Below are 14,548 nucleotides of genomic sequence, written 5' to 3'. Positions count from 1 at the left end.
CCCCCGCCCCCCCCCCCCCCCCCACTCTTTTTTTATCTTCTTGTTGTCCCGTCTTAAATATGATCAAACTCACTACTGATGAAACACAAAGCGTGGCATAAGGATATTAAGGTAATTTACCAACAAATATTAAAGTTTTGGGCACGACACGGTAACATACACGAACACAAACTGATGTGGGATGTGAAATACAAATATCAATATCTGGGGGCTTAATGTGAAAATATAAACAATCTAGGGTCTAATATGAGCAAAACCCAAAATAGAAAAAGAAAACTCAAAACCCCAAAAGCAGCGTCGCTCACACTTAAAAAAACCCCCATCGACGGCGGCGGCGACGGCGTTCAGTTTCAGGCGACGGCGACTTCCATTCTCAGCCAAATAGTTATAAATCTGGGTACCCAAAATTCTCTTCTTGAGTTTATCTAATATATCATTCCGCATTTTTTTTCTATAAGAGCATTGGCTCAATCATAACAAAGAAAAGAGGAGAAAAAAACAGGGGAATAAATTTCATATATTTTTAATTACTACTCAAGTTCAAGTAGAATTTTTTTGGTAGTACTCGTAGGCTGTTCTTCATGTTTGATAAAATGCCTCACTCAATATTGTTCTTGATTCAAGCTCAAATGCAATTCTTTTCGAGTGCGGGGCGTATTGAAGCTTTAATTCACATTTGTTTTTTTGTAAATTGAAACCCAATTGCTCGAATTTTTATGTGCAAGGCAAAGATTGTGTTTGTCCCTGATTCATTCTCCTCATGCCCAATTTATGCCTGTGTGTTTACTGATAATTGCCTAAGATATACGATTTTTACCTTTGATTATCCATACGCTTTTTTTTATAGCACTTAGATCCCTGATGCCCAAAAAAATTTTAACCATACGCGTAACTTGAGTATCACGCGCGTCAACACATTGCAGAGAGATTTCCTGATATTTCTGCGTGTTGCAGGGAGACTCCCATTCTCTTGTGTGTGAATGTACATCCCCTACACATATGCAACAGATAATAAGTGCCTAACTCCCTATAGTAACAGAAGTGCATATGCAATTAATCATGTATTCTCATTAGCCATCTGCATTGAAATTCCGCGATGCTCTAATATTAGTTCCGTTTCTCTCCGCATCATCTCCTTCGAATTATCTATCAATAAATTTGATTTTATATGGATAGGAGTAATGATACAATTTTCCAATTGTCATTCTACGTTGTAGGTTTCCTCGTGGTCATATTCAAATTTTCCTCCCACTAAATGCCACTGTTCAAGCCTCCACCCCCTCGCATCCTCGTCAACAATGCCTCCTGCATGCGAAACGCCCAGACCGTCCTTCGTGACATCAACGTCTCTGTCCACGATGGCTCTGCTCTTGTCCTCACAGGCGCCAATGGCTCCGGCAAGACCACCTTCCTCCGAATGCTTGGTGGCTTCTCCCGTCCCTCTGCTGGAGAAATCCTATGGAATGGCAATAACATCGCCTCTCCCGGTGTCTTCCAACAATACAAGCTCCAAATCAATTGGCTTTCCTTAAGGGATGCTGTCAAAGAGAAATTAACCGTCTTGGACAATGTTCAATGGTTCGAAGTTCTTGAAGGCAAGTGCGGGAGAGCGAAACCGGCGCTCGAGCTTATGGGTCTTGGCAGGCTCGTAAATGACAAGGCAAGGATGCTCTCCATGGGGCAGAGGAAGAGGTTGCAGTTGGCAAGGGTGATTGCTCTTGATCGGCCGATTTGGTTGCTTGATGAGCCGTCGGTGGCTTTGGATGCAGAAGGGGTACGGTTGTTGGAATATATCATAGCGGAGCATAGGAAGAAGGGTGGGATTGTTATTGTGGCGACACACTTGCCGATTGAGATTGAGGATGCAATGTCGCTTAGGCTGCCGCAGAGGTTCCCAAGAAGGAAAACCATGGTTGATCTGATCAGATGAGGTGAGTGTTACTCGTACAATAGACGTTACAATAGACGTTTGGTTTTTAAAATGGGAATTGTTATGGTGTCTGAAATGTATCATTTCTTTATTTGCAGCATTTTAATGACACATATGTTGTTTATAAAATATGGCAATGTTTGAGAATCTATGTGATAATACTTTTTCTTTTTGACATACTTGGTCCATTTAACTGTAGGTCTTGAAAGCTCTGATTGTGGATGAGAAGTTTTTACATTATTTTCTCATCTGAATGAAATACACCTGCTATTAATCATACATATTCTGTTAAAATAAAGTTGAATGATTACTTTAGAAGAAAAACAATTGATAGATTTGGATTGATTGAAATTGGATCAAACTTCCAAGAAATGTTTACTTACCAGATTATATCATTGCATGACAGATGATTTTTGTTGTCACTTGGATCATTAAGAAAACTACATATTAGTATTTGAGATGCAGACGACAATTTTTGTTTCTATTATTGTTTAGAAAGAGTCATTAAAGTTATTAAAAAAAGTTTCTGAAGTTGGGACTTAATAAATCAATTGTTGGTTTTAGTGTGTGAATCAAAAATTAGATCATTTGGGCCTACAGAGACTGGATCTATGCTGAGGGTATGTAGATTTTACATGACTGAATCCACCAGTACAGCATGATATCCTTGAAAAAATTCATAGAACTTGTGACCTATCGTGGTAGCCTCCTCTAAGGGATGATATGATCGAATTTTTTGGGTTGCATTTCAGTAATCATTATTCATATCAAAGATATGTTGATTCAAATTATAATGTGATTTGGCAGAGGGGATTTTTCTCAAGTCTCAACTTTGAAGATCTGTAGGAGAATTTAATGCGGCAGATTGCAATATACCCTGGAAATGTTATTGAAGCCCACTTCAGGCTATGGTGGAGCTATTGTGATATGCTTAGGAGATGTATAGTGAAGGAAAATTTGGTCTTAGTAGCAGAGGGTTGTTCGCAACTATAAATTTTAAAGATTGACTACCATGAAGCCTCGTCATAGTTGTTAGAAAGAACTTAGGGTTTGAGGTTTCGGAGCTGGTTTATGATAGCGTTTAGGAAATAGGAGATAAAGATGGATAGTTATTGTACCTTTTCGTGTCACTTTTTAGGCCCATCTTTATTGTGTCAGTTTATTGTTTTGCATGAACGCAACCTTTTGGGAATGTTTGACATATAACATTTTCTAATAATAAGATGGATAGTTTTGATTGATAATTTGTTTCACATATGCCGTTATTGGTGGATGCCAAATAGTTAGAAGAATACGTTCGGCTTACTGGTAGGTTTTTACAATGTAGGATATTTAAACACTACATGAAGAAATGCTTGGGGCTCTATGTTGAGGAAAACATCTTTGCTTCTTTCTTGTTTTCCTCTAATACACAATGAATTTGGTTGTCATATGTTCATCTGCATTCATTTATGTCATAATCCAATCCTCTCTCTTGTGCAATTTAGATATATTTTTTGGGCCAATTTCAGATAATTCCCCTTAGTTATAAACTCAGTAGCACTTATTACCATTGAGAGTGTCATTTTTTGAGAAGGATGAAATGCATGAGGAATGAGAAGTGCTAACAATTGAGTTGAGAAGCTATAAATGCTGCTGGAGGTATAGATGATAGGAGTTATATGCATTCAACTAACTTTGCTCCATTGATTTCTATGCAATCCTTTTTGTATCAATGTAACAAAAAGCATATCATGTTTTAAAATGGTTCTCTTTCATAAATGGTTTATTTGCTAAATTTTGTTAAGCAAATATGCAGAATTGATAGGTAGCCTTACCCTAAGCTAGAATAGTTTCTCAAACAAACTGAACAAGATCTCAAAACTAAAACAGTTTGTGCCTACATGTTTTGGACATGACATATGCCTGCCCCAATCAGTGTTTTCAAAGGCGCGCGCCTCATGCGCCTTATGATGCGGGACGGTGACGAAGCGCCCCACATCTGATGCAGCAGCGCCTTTGCGCCTCGCGTACATCCTTACTTTGTGTAGGGTGCATATAGTACATATCCTCATATAGTTTTATATAGTTTTATTTGTTAACATTTCAATCGAGTCTTTATACTTGATATTCCATATCCCAAAAAGCAAAATAAATCCATTAGACCTTTTTAATAGCCTTCAATTGAGGACAATTACTAATCCTTTGCTTGTATATTAATCTTGATTTAACATTTGATTTAAAAATTTATGAATTTTGCTACTATGTTGGGTGTTAGCATTAGAAATTAAGGCATTATATTGTGATTTTGTAGTAAGATATTATTTATCATGATATTTTTCAAGTAAGTTCTAAAAACATGTTCTTTCGCGTTTGATTACATATATTGAAAAATTATGTGTGCGGTGTGCGCCTCGCATCACTCGGGCGCGCGTATCGCGTTGCGCCTTGCGCATGTGCGCGTAAAGATGCTTTGCGCCCCGCATTGCGCTGTGCGCATTGACAACACTAGCCCCAATCAAGTTCAAACTTATTAATAATATCATAAATAGAGATATGACATCTCCATTGAACTTATACTAGCTTCTTCATGTCAAAGCTGACTCCTTGCTTGTTGGTTCTTTCTTGTGGAATTGGCTGCCATGCAATTTATTATACTGTGACTTAGGTCAACTACTGTTCCTGCTGTAGTCTGCCTCAGATTTTGACAGGCACATTTATTTCTTCAATGGTCAGCTGGACCATTTTAACTTCTATCCTGGTCCAACAAGGGAGAGAGACTGACCTGACCTCTTCAATTCAATTTTGGAAGACGAACACAGGCTTGACATTGAATGCTGTTTGTTTGTTTATAGGATTATTTTTACAAAAGTACCGTGAACTTTGGCGTGTTTGCAAAAAAACAACCTTAAACTTTTTATTGGAGAAAACAACTGTGGGCTTCAAAACTGCACGAAAATACCCTGGACCGAGTACAGAAAACTGTTGCTATAAGGGTAGAATTATCCAAATCATTCACAGCATCCGTCACTTTTTCTGTAATAAAAATGGTTGTGATAATTTTGCTAGAATTTATCCTTGTTATATAACACACTCAGTTCTTTCCTTTTACCTCTATTTTCAACAATATTTTTCTTCTTCATCATCAATGAGGCAATGTTTCCAACCCTTTGAAGTCTGTGCTCCAAAATTCCTGATTCAAAACAGTTGAGTTTGCATTAAGTCTTACTGCCTTTTGTGTACCAGAAACTGCCACAAAGTTATTAGCCCTCTTAATTCTCATTAAATATGCTAGCCAGAATATTGAAGGTCTCAGTAACTCATGAACTTGTGAAGTTTCATTGGGAAGCTAAAGTATCCAAAGCCTATTAAATTCTCCCTACCATCAAATTAAAAACTTTGTTTCTAATGGAAGTCTAAGTTTGATGTTTTCATTAGTGACGTTTCTCTCAGTAAAATATAATATCAAAATAGTACAAGATTTTAGCATTACCTTTTCACTTAATAGTCAAGCAAATAAGGAAAACTAACATTAATATTGTAGCAAAGAGGTACAATCACATAGTGGTCCTTTAGCTTGCACTTTTGCATTACACATTTGATTCCCTAAACACCAATTTTTGGACAACTTACAACAAAGAAACTGAAAGCCATCGCAACCTAAATTGCATCAAAGAAGTTCATAACAACAAGAAACTCCAACCAAAACTTGAATTCCAAGCAACCAATCAACGAAGAGAAACAACAATTTGGGCCATCACAGGCCATATTAACATAGTCTAACTAATTGAAATTCCTTATATTAGAAAGGGTGCAAATGTCACTTGAGAGAGAGGGAGAAACTTTTTAGAGAGATGATGATGATGATGATGATGATGATTATGATGAGAGAATAGGGGAAGTCAATACCCGAACCAACACCCTTGCATGGTGGTGTGCCTTGTAAATCTGAACTTTCGAGTTTTCTTTTTCTTCGAAAAAAAACGAAGCACAACACATTGCAAGGAGAATCTGAGGTGCGTTCTTGACTTCTCACATAACACGAAAGAAAATCTTCAAGCTCTCCCTCTCCCTTTATCCTGCGAACCAAAACAGTTAGTGCCATAGTTATAGTTATCAGAAAAAAACATTAGTAGATTGATATATCTTTTAGTTTGATAATTCCTTTGATAAAATGAATGGAGAGAGAAAAAGTTCATATATCGTACTATAGTTGAATGTTTTCAGGGTGACAGAATAGAGTTAATCAAACTAAGGGCATCAAACTATGTTTATTAAGAAAACCAAAGAATAAGGAGGCACACAATAAAGCTCTTAACATGTGTAATGCAACAAGTTTCAGACAGAAGTACTAAATTGCTCAGCTACCTTGTGTCAAGAAAACAATCCTAATTTACCAAAATCTGCCCTCAAATCTCAATCCATACAACTTCAGAGGCTCCTATATATGTAAGATCAAGGCTCGTCTAATGCACTATTCATGCAAATTCTCATCGAAATTTGACTTATAAACATACCAGAAGAAACAATAAAGCCTAAAAATATTATCGGTAAGAAAATATCAATAGAAATTATGATTTCAAAGTGACTAGTTCTTACCATTCACTTAGGCTCATTGTGCAGCCTCACCAGAGACTGCAGTCTTGATCCTCTCCACCGTGCAAGCAATTAAACTATTAACTGTTGCAACTGAACCTAACGACAACTTTGCAGTAGGGATGGAATCAACCAAGATTTGGAACGCAACGGTTAGAAGGGACCCACCAGACCCAACCTCGCTTATTGGACCGCCACCGGGCACACTGCCGGTGGGCCCATCAGGCAGGATGGCGAAACCTGAGGGTAGGAGGGCCACATAGTCAGGATCACCACCATTGAGGACTACATTCATGGCAACGACATCTACAGGGGCGTAGATTACGTAGGAGCCAGTTGAGTCAGTGCAGCTTTCTTGCAGGATCAGCATGTTGCTCTGGTTTGAGTTTGGGCTCTGTAATTAAATCATTTAAAAGGGTTTAGGATAGAGATTTTAATTTGATTTTAAGTTTATATTAGCATAGGTACGTGTCTAGGGTCATTTTTTTAGCGTGTTAAGCACCACTAAAATCCTCAGATATTTTACAAGAAAAGGTGTTAAATTTGTTTGGCATAAAAATGTGCTGATGTATTATCATGCTTAATCATACAGTGGTATGCTTAGTTCTTCTCATATCAAATTAATTAAAAAGGGAAGGAGTAACAATTTGTAGAGGGGTGCAAATTTTTAGGTTTATGAGTCCTGTACTCAAATAATATGACAAAAGTTAGGACAAAAAAGTAAGGTAATCAAGCCTGTGGATTTGTATTTGCAAATAAATGAGATCAAATACTCATAAGTCATTCTAATGCAGGAGAAGTAAATTGTATTAATGTATTTACAATAAACTTCTAAAGATCATCTTTCTATTAGAGACATTGAAGTTGATGAAACTTACATTGACTCGAAGAAGAGAAACACAGTTACCATGATCACGGCCATTAGCTATATGAGCCATCTCTTGAACAACACCACCATTAGACAGGATATCCCACTGTTAAACACCATGGTATACATAATATTAACAAGTTAATTAACACTCCTATACAAAATGATCATCCATAACTAATTAAAATAGAAATAAAGATATACCTTAATGAATCTTGTAAAGATGGAAAATATAGAAAATTAGTAGGGAAACACATCAAAATTATGTTAAATGTGAATACCTCACTGCGAGAACTCTCATCACGGAGAAAATCAAAAACCCTTTTCGGAGGAACAGGGAGCCAGAACGAAGTAGCTGCGTTCAGAACAATACCAGGAGGCCTACCAGGATCATCGATACTTTTCCTAGTCATAACCCTAACATCTTCAGCTCCACTTCCAGACAGTGTGGTCCACTGGTGAGTAGTAGATGCACTCACGCCACCACAAAAGCTTATAACCATTCTTTCGGCTAATTTCAACATGCTCTTTTTCCCTTCAGCTGTTTGTATCACTGCAAATTATTGCAATTTGGCGTGAATTGTGGTTTTATTGGAAGAATATGGAGAAAGTGAAGGTTTGGATTTTACCACCGCCGTCTCCATTGGGGATGTTGCTGGCCATGACGCTTGCAAGGCGCTCACATTGGCGATCTAGAGTAGAAACCCATCTTTTTGCACCAAATGCTAAGCCTGAGTTCACTAAGGGTTTGTATATGTTGTGCACAGATCTATCATCAACTTCAACGTGCTCCACCCAAGTTACCTATATATATTCATGCGCACTCAAAGTTTAAGTACACATTATGTCCTCAAAAACTGAAACCTAATAAATAAATAAAAACTTACACGGTCAACTACGACTGAGGTCAAACACACAACTACATGCAACACATTAATAGGATAAGGCTAATATTTGGTGACATGAATAATAGCTCAGTACGTCCTCAATGAGAACAGCAATTTAGTCACCAAAGAAACATGACGAGCTACTCTAAGATCAAATATGTAGTTGCTATCTTTGAGATGATTATATAGCGCACTTTCTGAGATGGATATTAAGAGATTACTATAAAATGTTATTCTACTGACAAATACAATCTTTTCTTTATCATGTGATATGTAGCAGATTTACCTTAGAGTAGCCATTCGGCATTTCTTGTATGAGACAACCAGATGGCCTTCTTCGACATCTCAACACAGGGCTAGGGCGAAGACTATCCAAGGAGACATCAACAACTACCCAAGTACCATCGCCGTGTTGTTTGCAGTATCTTACGAAGAGACTTTCTCGGGTAGGAACAAGTGGAGATGGAACTTGGAATTCTGCAGACATCTGAAAATTCATGTAGTTTTTAGTTTTTAGTGAGAACCTGGAGAAGGAGAATTTCAATATCGAGAGAAATAAATGTTGAAAAACTTTCTCCTCAAAGACGGGAGGTCTTGAAAGAATTGTAAACTTTATATTCGAGCTTTTTATAAGTTCATTTTATGTGCTGAAAAACATGTAACTACAAGTTTAATGGATGATTTTTATTGATATCGAGGATTACAAAGTGTTGAAGGAAGTTACAAGTGCATGACAGACATTATACAAAAACATATAGAAATTGAATGGTTGATATATCATTTTGTTGGTTTAAAATGGTTATGATACTACGAGACATATAAATTTGCTTTGTCTTGGGCTAAGATTGATTCTGAATTATTATCATATAGCCAACTTATGTCGTGAAGACAAGTGAAAGGCAACATGACTGCATAAATCTAGATGGGAATCAGTTTAAAAAATCGATAGAATGTGTGTAGTCGTCAGTTTTCTTCTAAGTAGCACACAACTTTTGGTTAGTTTTATCTAACATCTTGGAAAATATAATGTGTACCAATAAACTATATTGTTTTTTTTTTTAATTTCATTCATTATTAAATAATGGTATAGTTAAGACCATCTTGAAGAATGTGGTGTTCATGTAATTCTGCATGAGGATGAAGTGCTTCTCCGTCTTTTCCTTTTACCTCATAGAAAATTTATGTAATGCCTTTTCCTTTTGTCAATAATTTTATTTGGAAATATCCTAATTTATTTATTTAAATATATTTTAGTTTTATGAAATTTTATTTTATATGAGAATCGAACCCAAGAGCTTGGGAGCCGTATTGGAACCTCCCAACCATCCGGGTCACCTGTGGTTCTCTAATTTAGTATTTACTTAGTAGATAAGGTTTCTTAGATAATAATATACTCAGCATGCCCAGAGACATAGCTGCATGATATTTTCTCGAACATAATTGTCCTTGTTGATTTACATATAGATATATTATGCATATGTTAGAGAGTTTACATACCCCTAAACGTAAACTACTAATTACTAATGTATTATGCATGTTAAAAAAAAGATTATATAAAACTTGCATAATAAAATAATGTCTAGAAATAGTGTGACTGGATATGATATTAGCCATTGGTTAATGAAGGAAACGTCAGTCTAGCTAACTATACGTTCACAGATTTAAATTAGTACAGATTGAACCATTATTTAATTTTCTAATGCCATGTATTTATTTTCTATATATGATATACAGAAATACAGTTTATATTAATTAACATTTGATCCTTCTTTGCATATTAAAATGCATAAAAAAAATATACCACTTGCAAAGCTCCATTGCAGTTCCCTGCAACTCCAGTTGATAGCACTTCCAAAGTTATAGCTCTTGACACTATCCCAGAGAACACCGTGGACCATTGATTCTACAAAATTACATACATCACACAAATTATTTACAGTAACAACATAAAATATAAAAAAATCAAACTTTTTGGCTAAATAGCAATTAAATACCTTATAGTTTTTTTCTACTCAACACTTGTATATCCTCTCACTTTTTGTTGGCAGCAGTAATATATATACACTGAAAACTTTTAAAAGTTGCATTTCAATAACTTTTACGTACTATGCAAACTTGAGAATTTTGCCTTGAATATTCCTATGTGACACTCGGAAGCTAATCTTATAAACTTTTAGCCCTTAGAGTTTGTTGAAATTACTTTTAGACCCCCAATACTTCCACTTCAAAACATAATTGAGGCATGTTTAAAATAGAATAATTGTAAGGTTAACACTTATAAATTCAACAATCATTGCGAGCTAAAATTTCTAAAATTTGCTTGTGAGTGTCCTATGGAAAACTTTGGAGCAAAATTCTCGTATTTGCACAACATAATGTGTTTAAGTGCAAACTTTAAAAAATTTAGGGTATATAATGGCTACGAAAAACATCTGAGGAAACTAACTATAAGGTATTAAGTATTGGACAAATTTTCAAAACCAACCTATTTAGACTTTTATTCTCAAAAACGTCCCAATTCAAAAAAAATTGCAAAAACCGACCTAGTTTCAGCCTCAACGCTGAAATCAGGTCGGTTTTTGGAAAAAAAATTCTGAAACTTCACGGGAGTTCAACTCCCGTGAAGTTTAGTAGATCTGCCAAACTTCACGGGAGTTAAACTCCCGTGAAGTTTAGCAGATCTACTAAACTTCACTGGAGTTGAACTCCCTGAAGTTTCGGAATTTTTTTTCCAAAAACCGACCTGATTTCAGCGCTGAGGCTGAAACCAGGTCTCTTTTTACAATTTTGTTTGAATGAGGTCGTTTTTTGGGATTAAGTTCACAAATGGGTCGGTTTTGAAAAATTTTCCATTAAGTATTTGATTAAGTGCTAATTAGCCTTAAAATAAACATACCACATCCATAAGTATCTCCACGAGATTAACATGATTCATGATCACAACCGAGGTCTCTCTCGAGGCCTCCGACTCGAGCCCAAACGGTTTGGGCCCGATCCCGCGCGGGAAATTACGAAAGTACTCCTCATCGTTCAAAGCGTCGATGTTGTTGTCCAAGTCTTGAGTCCACAACGGCTCACCAACCTGGGCCATCCTTATAAGCTCCTCCATCAAAATGTCGCCGGAGATGGGCGGCGGGGCGAAGCCTGAGCCGACACCGAGGTCGAGGGAGGAGCGGGATGCCATTGGGGAGGAGAGGAGAGGGTAGGATACCATTGGTTTTCCTACGTATTTTGCTGCGATTCCCGATATCCTGTCGATCTTTTACAAAAACAGATTGCAAGAATGAAGAGAAGATCTTTTTGTTTAAAAAAAAAGATAAATTTGACAAAACCATATATTCTAAACTTTTTTTTTGTTAGAGAAAACTATCACACGAGTATGGTCTTCGCCTAAATTGTCCGAAAAAACATGAGAAAAATCCAAATTCCCAAGAAATTAATCAAATCAAATTAAAGTGAGTACCTCTTCTCTGAGCCTGGCATTTTCGAGACGAAGGTGGTGCTCGTCGAAGGACATCTCGCCGAGGGCAGCAGGGCCGCCGCAGTTCGGGCACGAAGCATTGGTGAGGGCGTCCTTGTATCGCATGTTCTCGGCTCTGAGCTTCTCATTCTCAGCTCTTAACTGAGTGTTTTCATGCCTCTCATGTTGAGTCTATATATATGTACGTACATTATAAGAAAGAGATGAGAGCGATCAATATTGGATGAGCTTATGCATATAATGCAAAAATGTTGTTCAAACTAATTAGAAAAAGATTAAGGGAGGAGTCATTTTTATATGGTGCGCTAATTTTATGATTAATTACCTTCCGGTACTACATATGAGATAACCTTAACACAGACTTCAAGATTATCTATATATGTAATTATACATCTCTGCCTCATGCTGCCGGAATGTAATTAACCCCCTAAGTTTGTTTTAATTAGTGTTAAGAGTTGAGACCTTCATTTGGGTGCGCTTGTTTTGGAACCAGAATTTGACTTGTAGGGGCTCAAGCCCTAACTCTCGGCTAAGCTCCTTTCTTTGCTTGTCATCAGGGTGAGGGCACTCCTTGAAGAAACTGATCGAGCAAAGAAGAAATTAATTAAGGAAATTAAATAGATGGGAAGTAAATGAAAATTTAATCCAAGTGCAAATTGAGATCAGATATTTATATTAATAAGTAAATTAAACCAAACAGAAAGAGGAAATTGGATAAATGTAAATTAATAAGACACTTCGACGGGGGAAAACGATTAGATAGTATAAAGATATATATGGGTTAAATTGACATGAACTGAGAAAATTAGTGAAAGTTTGATAGGTTTTCTAACTTTGCCTTTTGATATCTCAACGAACAACAAAATAAAGAGGCAGAATAAAATAGTAAAATGCATGAGATATTGAGAGTTAAGGTAGACGAAATCATAGCATTTTCCTCTCCCTAATAGACCGGCAACAATTAGATGAAAGAGAATTGAAAGGTCTAGAGTACTAAACTGGAAAAAAAAATGCACAAATATATTCTCTCCCTAAAGAATAGTGAATTTTATACAAATGAAAGTACAATTATAATGAGCATAAAATAAACATTAAACCTAAAACAATAAACAATAATATAAACATTTAACATTTCACGAGGTGAAATTTTAACTAAAAATTAATTAAAAGAGAACATGGTAGTTTAAGTTTATCATCTCAAGAAATATAAGGAATATTTTGGGTGCCTAGCACAAGGATAAGATTGAGGTACTGCATTCCTTTCTTTTCCTCTTTAAATGAAGTAGAAATTAAAGTGTTAGCTTGAAATTTTGAGGTTTGAAAATAAATTAAAATTGGGAAAGGGAAAAACCCTAAAACTTTCGCAAGTTCTCTTCTGAAAGCTTCATATATTTATATTGACAACAAAAAAGTTAAACCAAAATGAAGAACAATGAGACAATATTGCATATTTAAAGATGGGTTTATGTTACTTAATTAAGTCTAGCTAATTTCCTAAACAAAAACATTATGCAAACATCAAAGAAAACAATCAATCACTTCCTTAATTAAAGTCATGTCAAAATTTGAGATATTACAATTTACATATGATTATGAGATACTAGTAGCAAAATCTTACGCCTCCATCTCTTGAATCTGATGTTGAGTATGGCGATGATATCTCTTCTTCTTCGGCCTCTGGTTAGGATCCTGATCATCCCCTGAAGCCCCCTCGATGTTCTCGCTCCCCGATTTGCTCTCAAAATCCTCCTGTTCTCTTGCAGCCCTCACCATCTCACTCTCTCCAGTGATCTGAGCAATATCCAGCAAGTTAGAGTGTTGATGCTGCAATGGGAGCTGCTGAGACCCTTCTAACAAGTTTGGCTGCAATTTAAACAAAAAATTTAGCTTGATCCTTAGTGTTCATGATTCATAGAGAAACACCCATTTTGATTTTATCCAAGAAATTTGGGATCTATCAACAAAATGACCAGTTAGGTAGAGATTTTTTGCCCCCTAGAGAGAGGACCTTTTTCTGGGGGAAACAGTACTCTACCCTTTTGAGTTCATGATTCACAGAGAAATATACCCATTTTGATTTTATTTAAAATTTTTGAGATCTATGAATAAAATGAAAGAGAGATAGGTTTTTCCCCTCTCTCCCTCTAGAAAAGAGATACCCTTTTGAGTTCTCACGCGGTTCTCAGAAACCGAGGAGGATTTAGCCTCAAATGGCTCAAACGCCCCTTCAAATTTTAGAGCTAATACCAAATTATCCAACAAAATAATATATATATATATATATATTTATATATATATAGATAGATAGAGAGAGAGAGAGTAGAGAGAGAAAGAAACAGACTACTGCAAGGAGCCCACAAAAGTTCAGTTCATGCAAAACCCAGTCTTCATTTTATCCCCCCTGTATAGAATTTTTTTTTTTAAAAAAATTGAAGAAAGAGGGATAAATTAATTAAATTTAATAAAGCTAGTGGTGACCTGGCCAAGTGTCAGGGCCGATGATGACCCGAAGGCGGTGCGGAGCCGGCAGAGCTGTGGCCGATCATCGACGGGACATGCCTTGCCGGAAGCATGATCCCTGCAGGCATGCTGCTTCTCCCCCCCGCAAACCCTAATTCCTCCCCCCCTCCACTTTTCTCTCCTCTCTACAATTCTAATCGATCTCTTTGCTTCAAGGAATCAACCAACACTCGTTTCAAAGGGGACTAGAGCTTATAACTACTTTTGATATATTAAGAAGTTTGTGTGGATATATATATATATAATATATATATATAATAGAAGGTCGATCTTTTGTTGGAAAACAA

The 14,548-nt window shown here is 36.4% G+C and overlaps 2 protein-coding genes across 3 annotated transcripts; one reads left to right on the top strand and one right to left on the bottom strand.

Annotated features, from left to right (window-relative positions):
* LOC109845290 (ABC transporter I family member 1) lies at positions 256–8,676 on the top strand. Of its 2 annotated transcripts, none has more exons than XM_020414527.1 (3): positions 256–397; positions 1,218–1,931; positions 2,738–3,233. In XM_020414527.1, the coding sequence occupies exon 2, from the start codon at positions 1,256–1,258 to the stop codon at positions 1,928–1,930; it is 675 nt and encodes a 224-aa protein (XP_020270116.1). In that variant the 5' UTR covers positions 256–397; positions 1,218–1,255; the 3' UTR covers position 1,931; positions 2,738–3,233. The 2 variants fall into 2 exon arrangements, with proteins under 2 accessions (XP_020270116.1, XP_020270115.1); XM_020414526.1 differs by lacking the exon at positions 2,738–3,233 and adding an exon at positions 8,541–8,676 and having other exon boundaries at positions 257–397.
* Positions 5,418–14,423, bottom strand: LOC109845289 (homeobox-leucine zipper protein ROC2). The gene is given in 13 exon segments (XM_020414525.1): positions 5,418–5,988; positions 6,509–6,899; positions 7,384–7,479; positions 7,655–7,926; positions 8,003–8,177; positions 8,547–8,747; positions 10,062–10,163; positions 11,157–11,519; positions 11,724–11,912; positions 12,204–12,321; positions 13,360–13,604; positions 14,220–14,264; positions 14,267–14,423. Coding segments are annotated over 12 exon segments (2,247 nt in total). The 5' UTR covers positions 14,330–14,423; the 3' UTR covers positions 5,418–5,988; positions 6,509–6,521.

Source organism: Asparagus officinalis, chromosome 6 (genome assembly GCF_001876935.1).
Source record: "Asparagus officinalis chromosome 6, Aspof.V1, whole genome shotgun sequence".
In the NCBI taxonomy this organism is placed as follows: domain Eukaryota; kingdom Viridiplantae; phylum Streptophyta; class Magnoliopsida; order Asparagales; family Asparagaceae; genus Asparagus; species Asparagus officinalis.
Note: the sequence above shows the minus strand (reverse complement) of the source record. Positions and strands in the feature narration are given on the sequence as shown.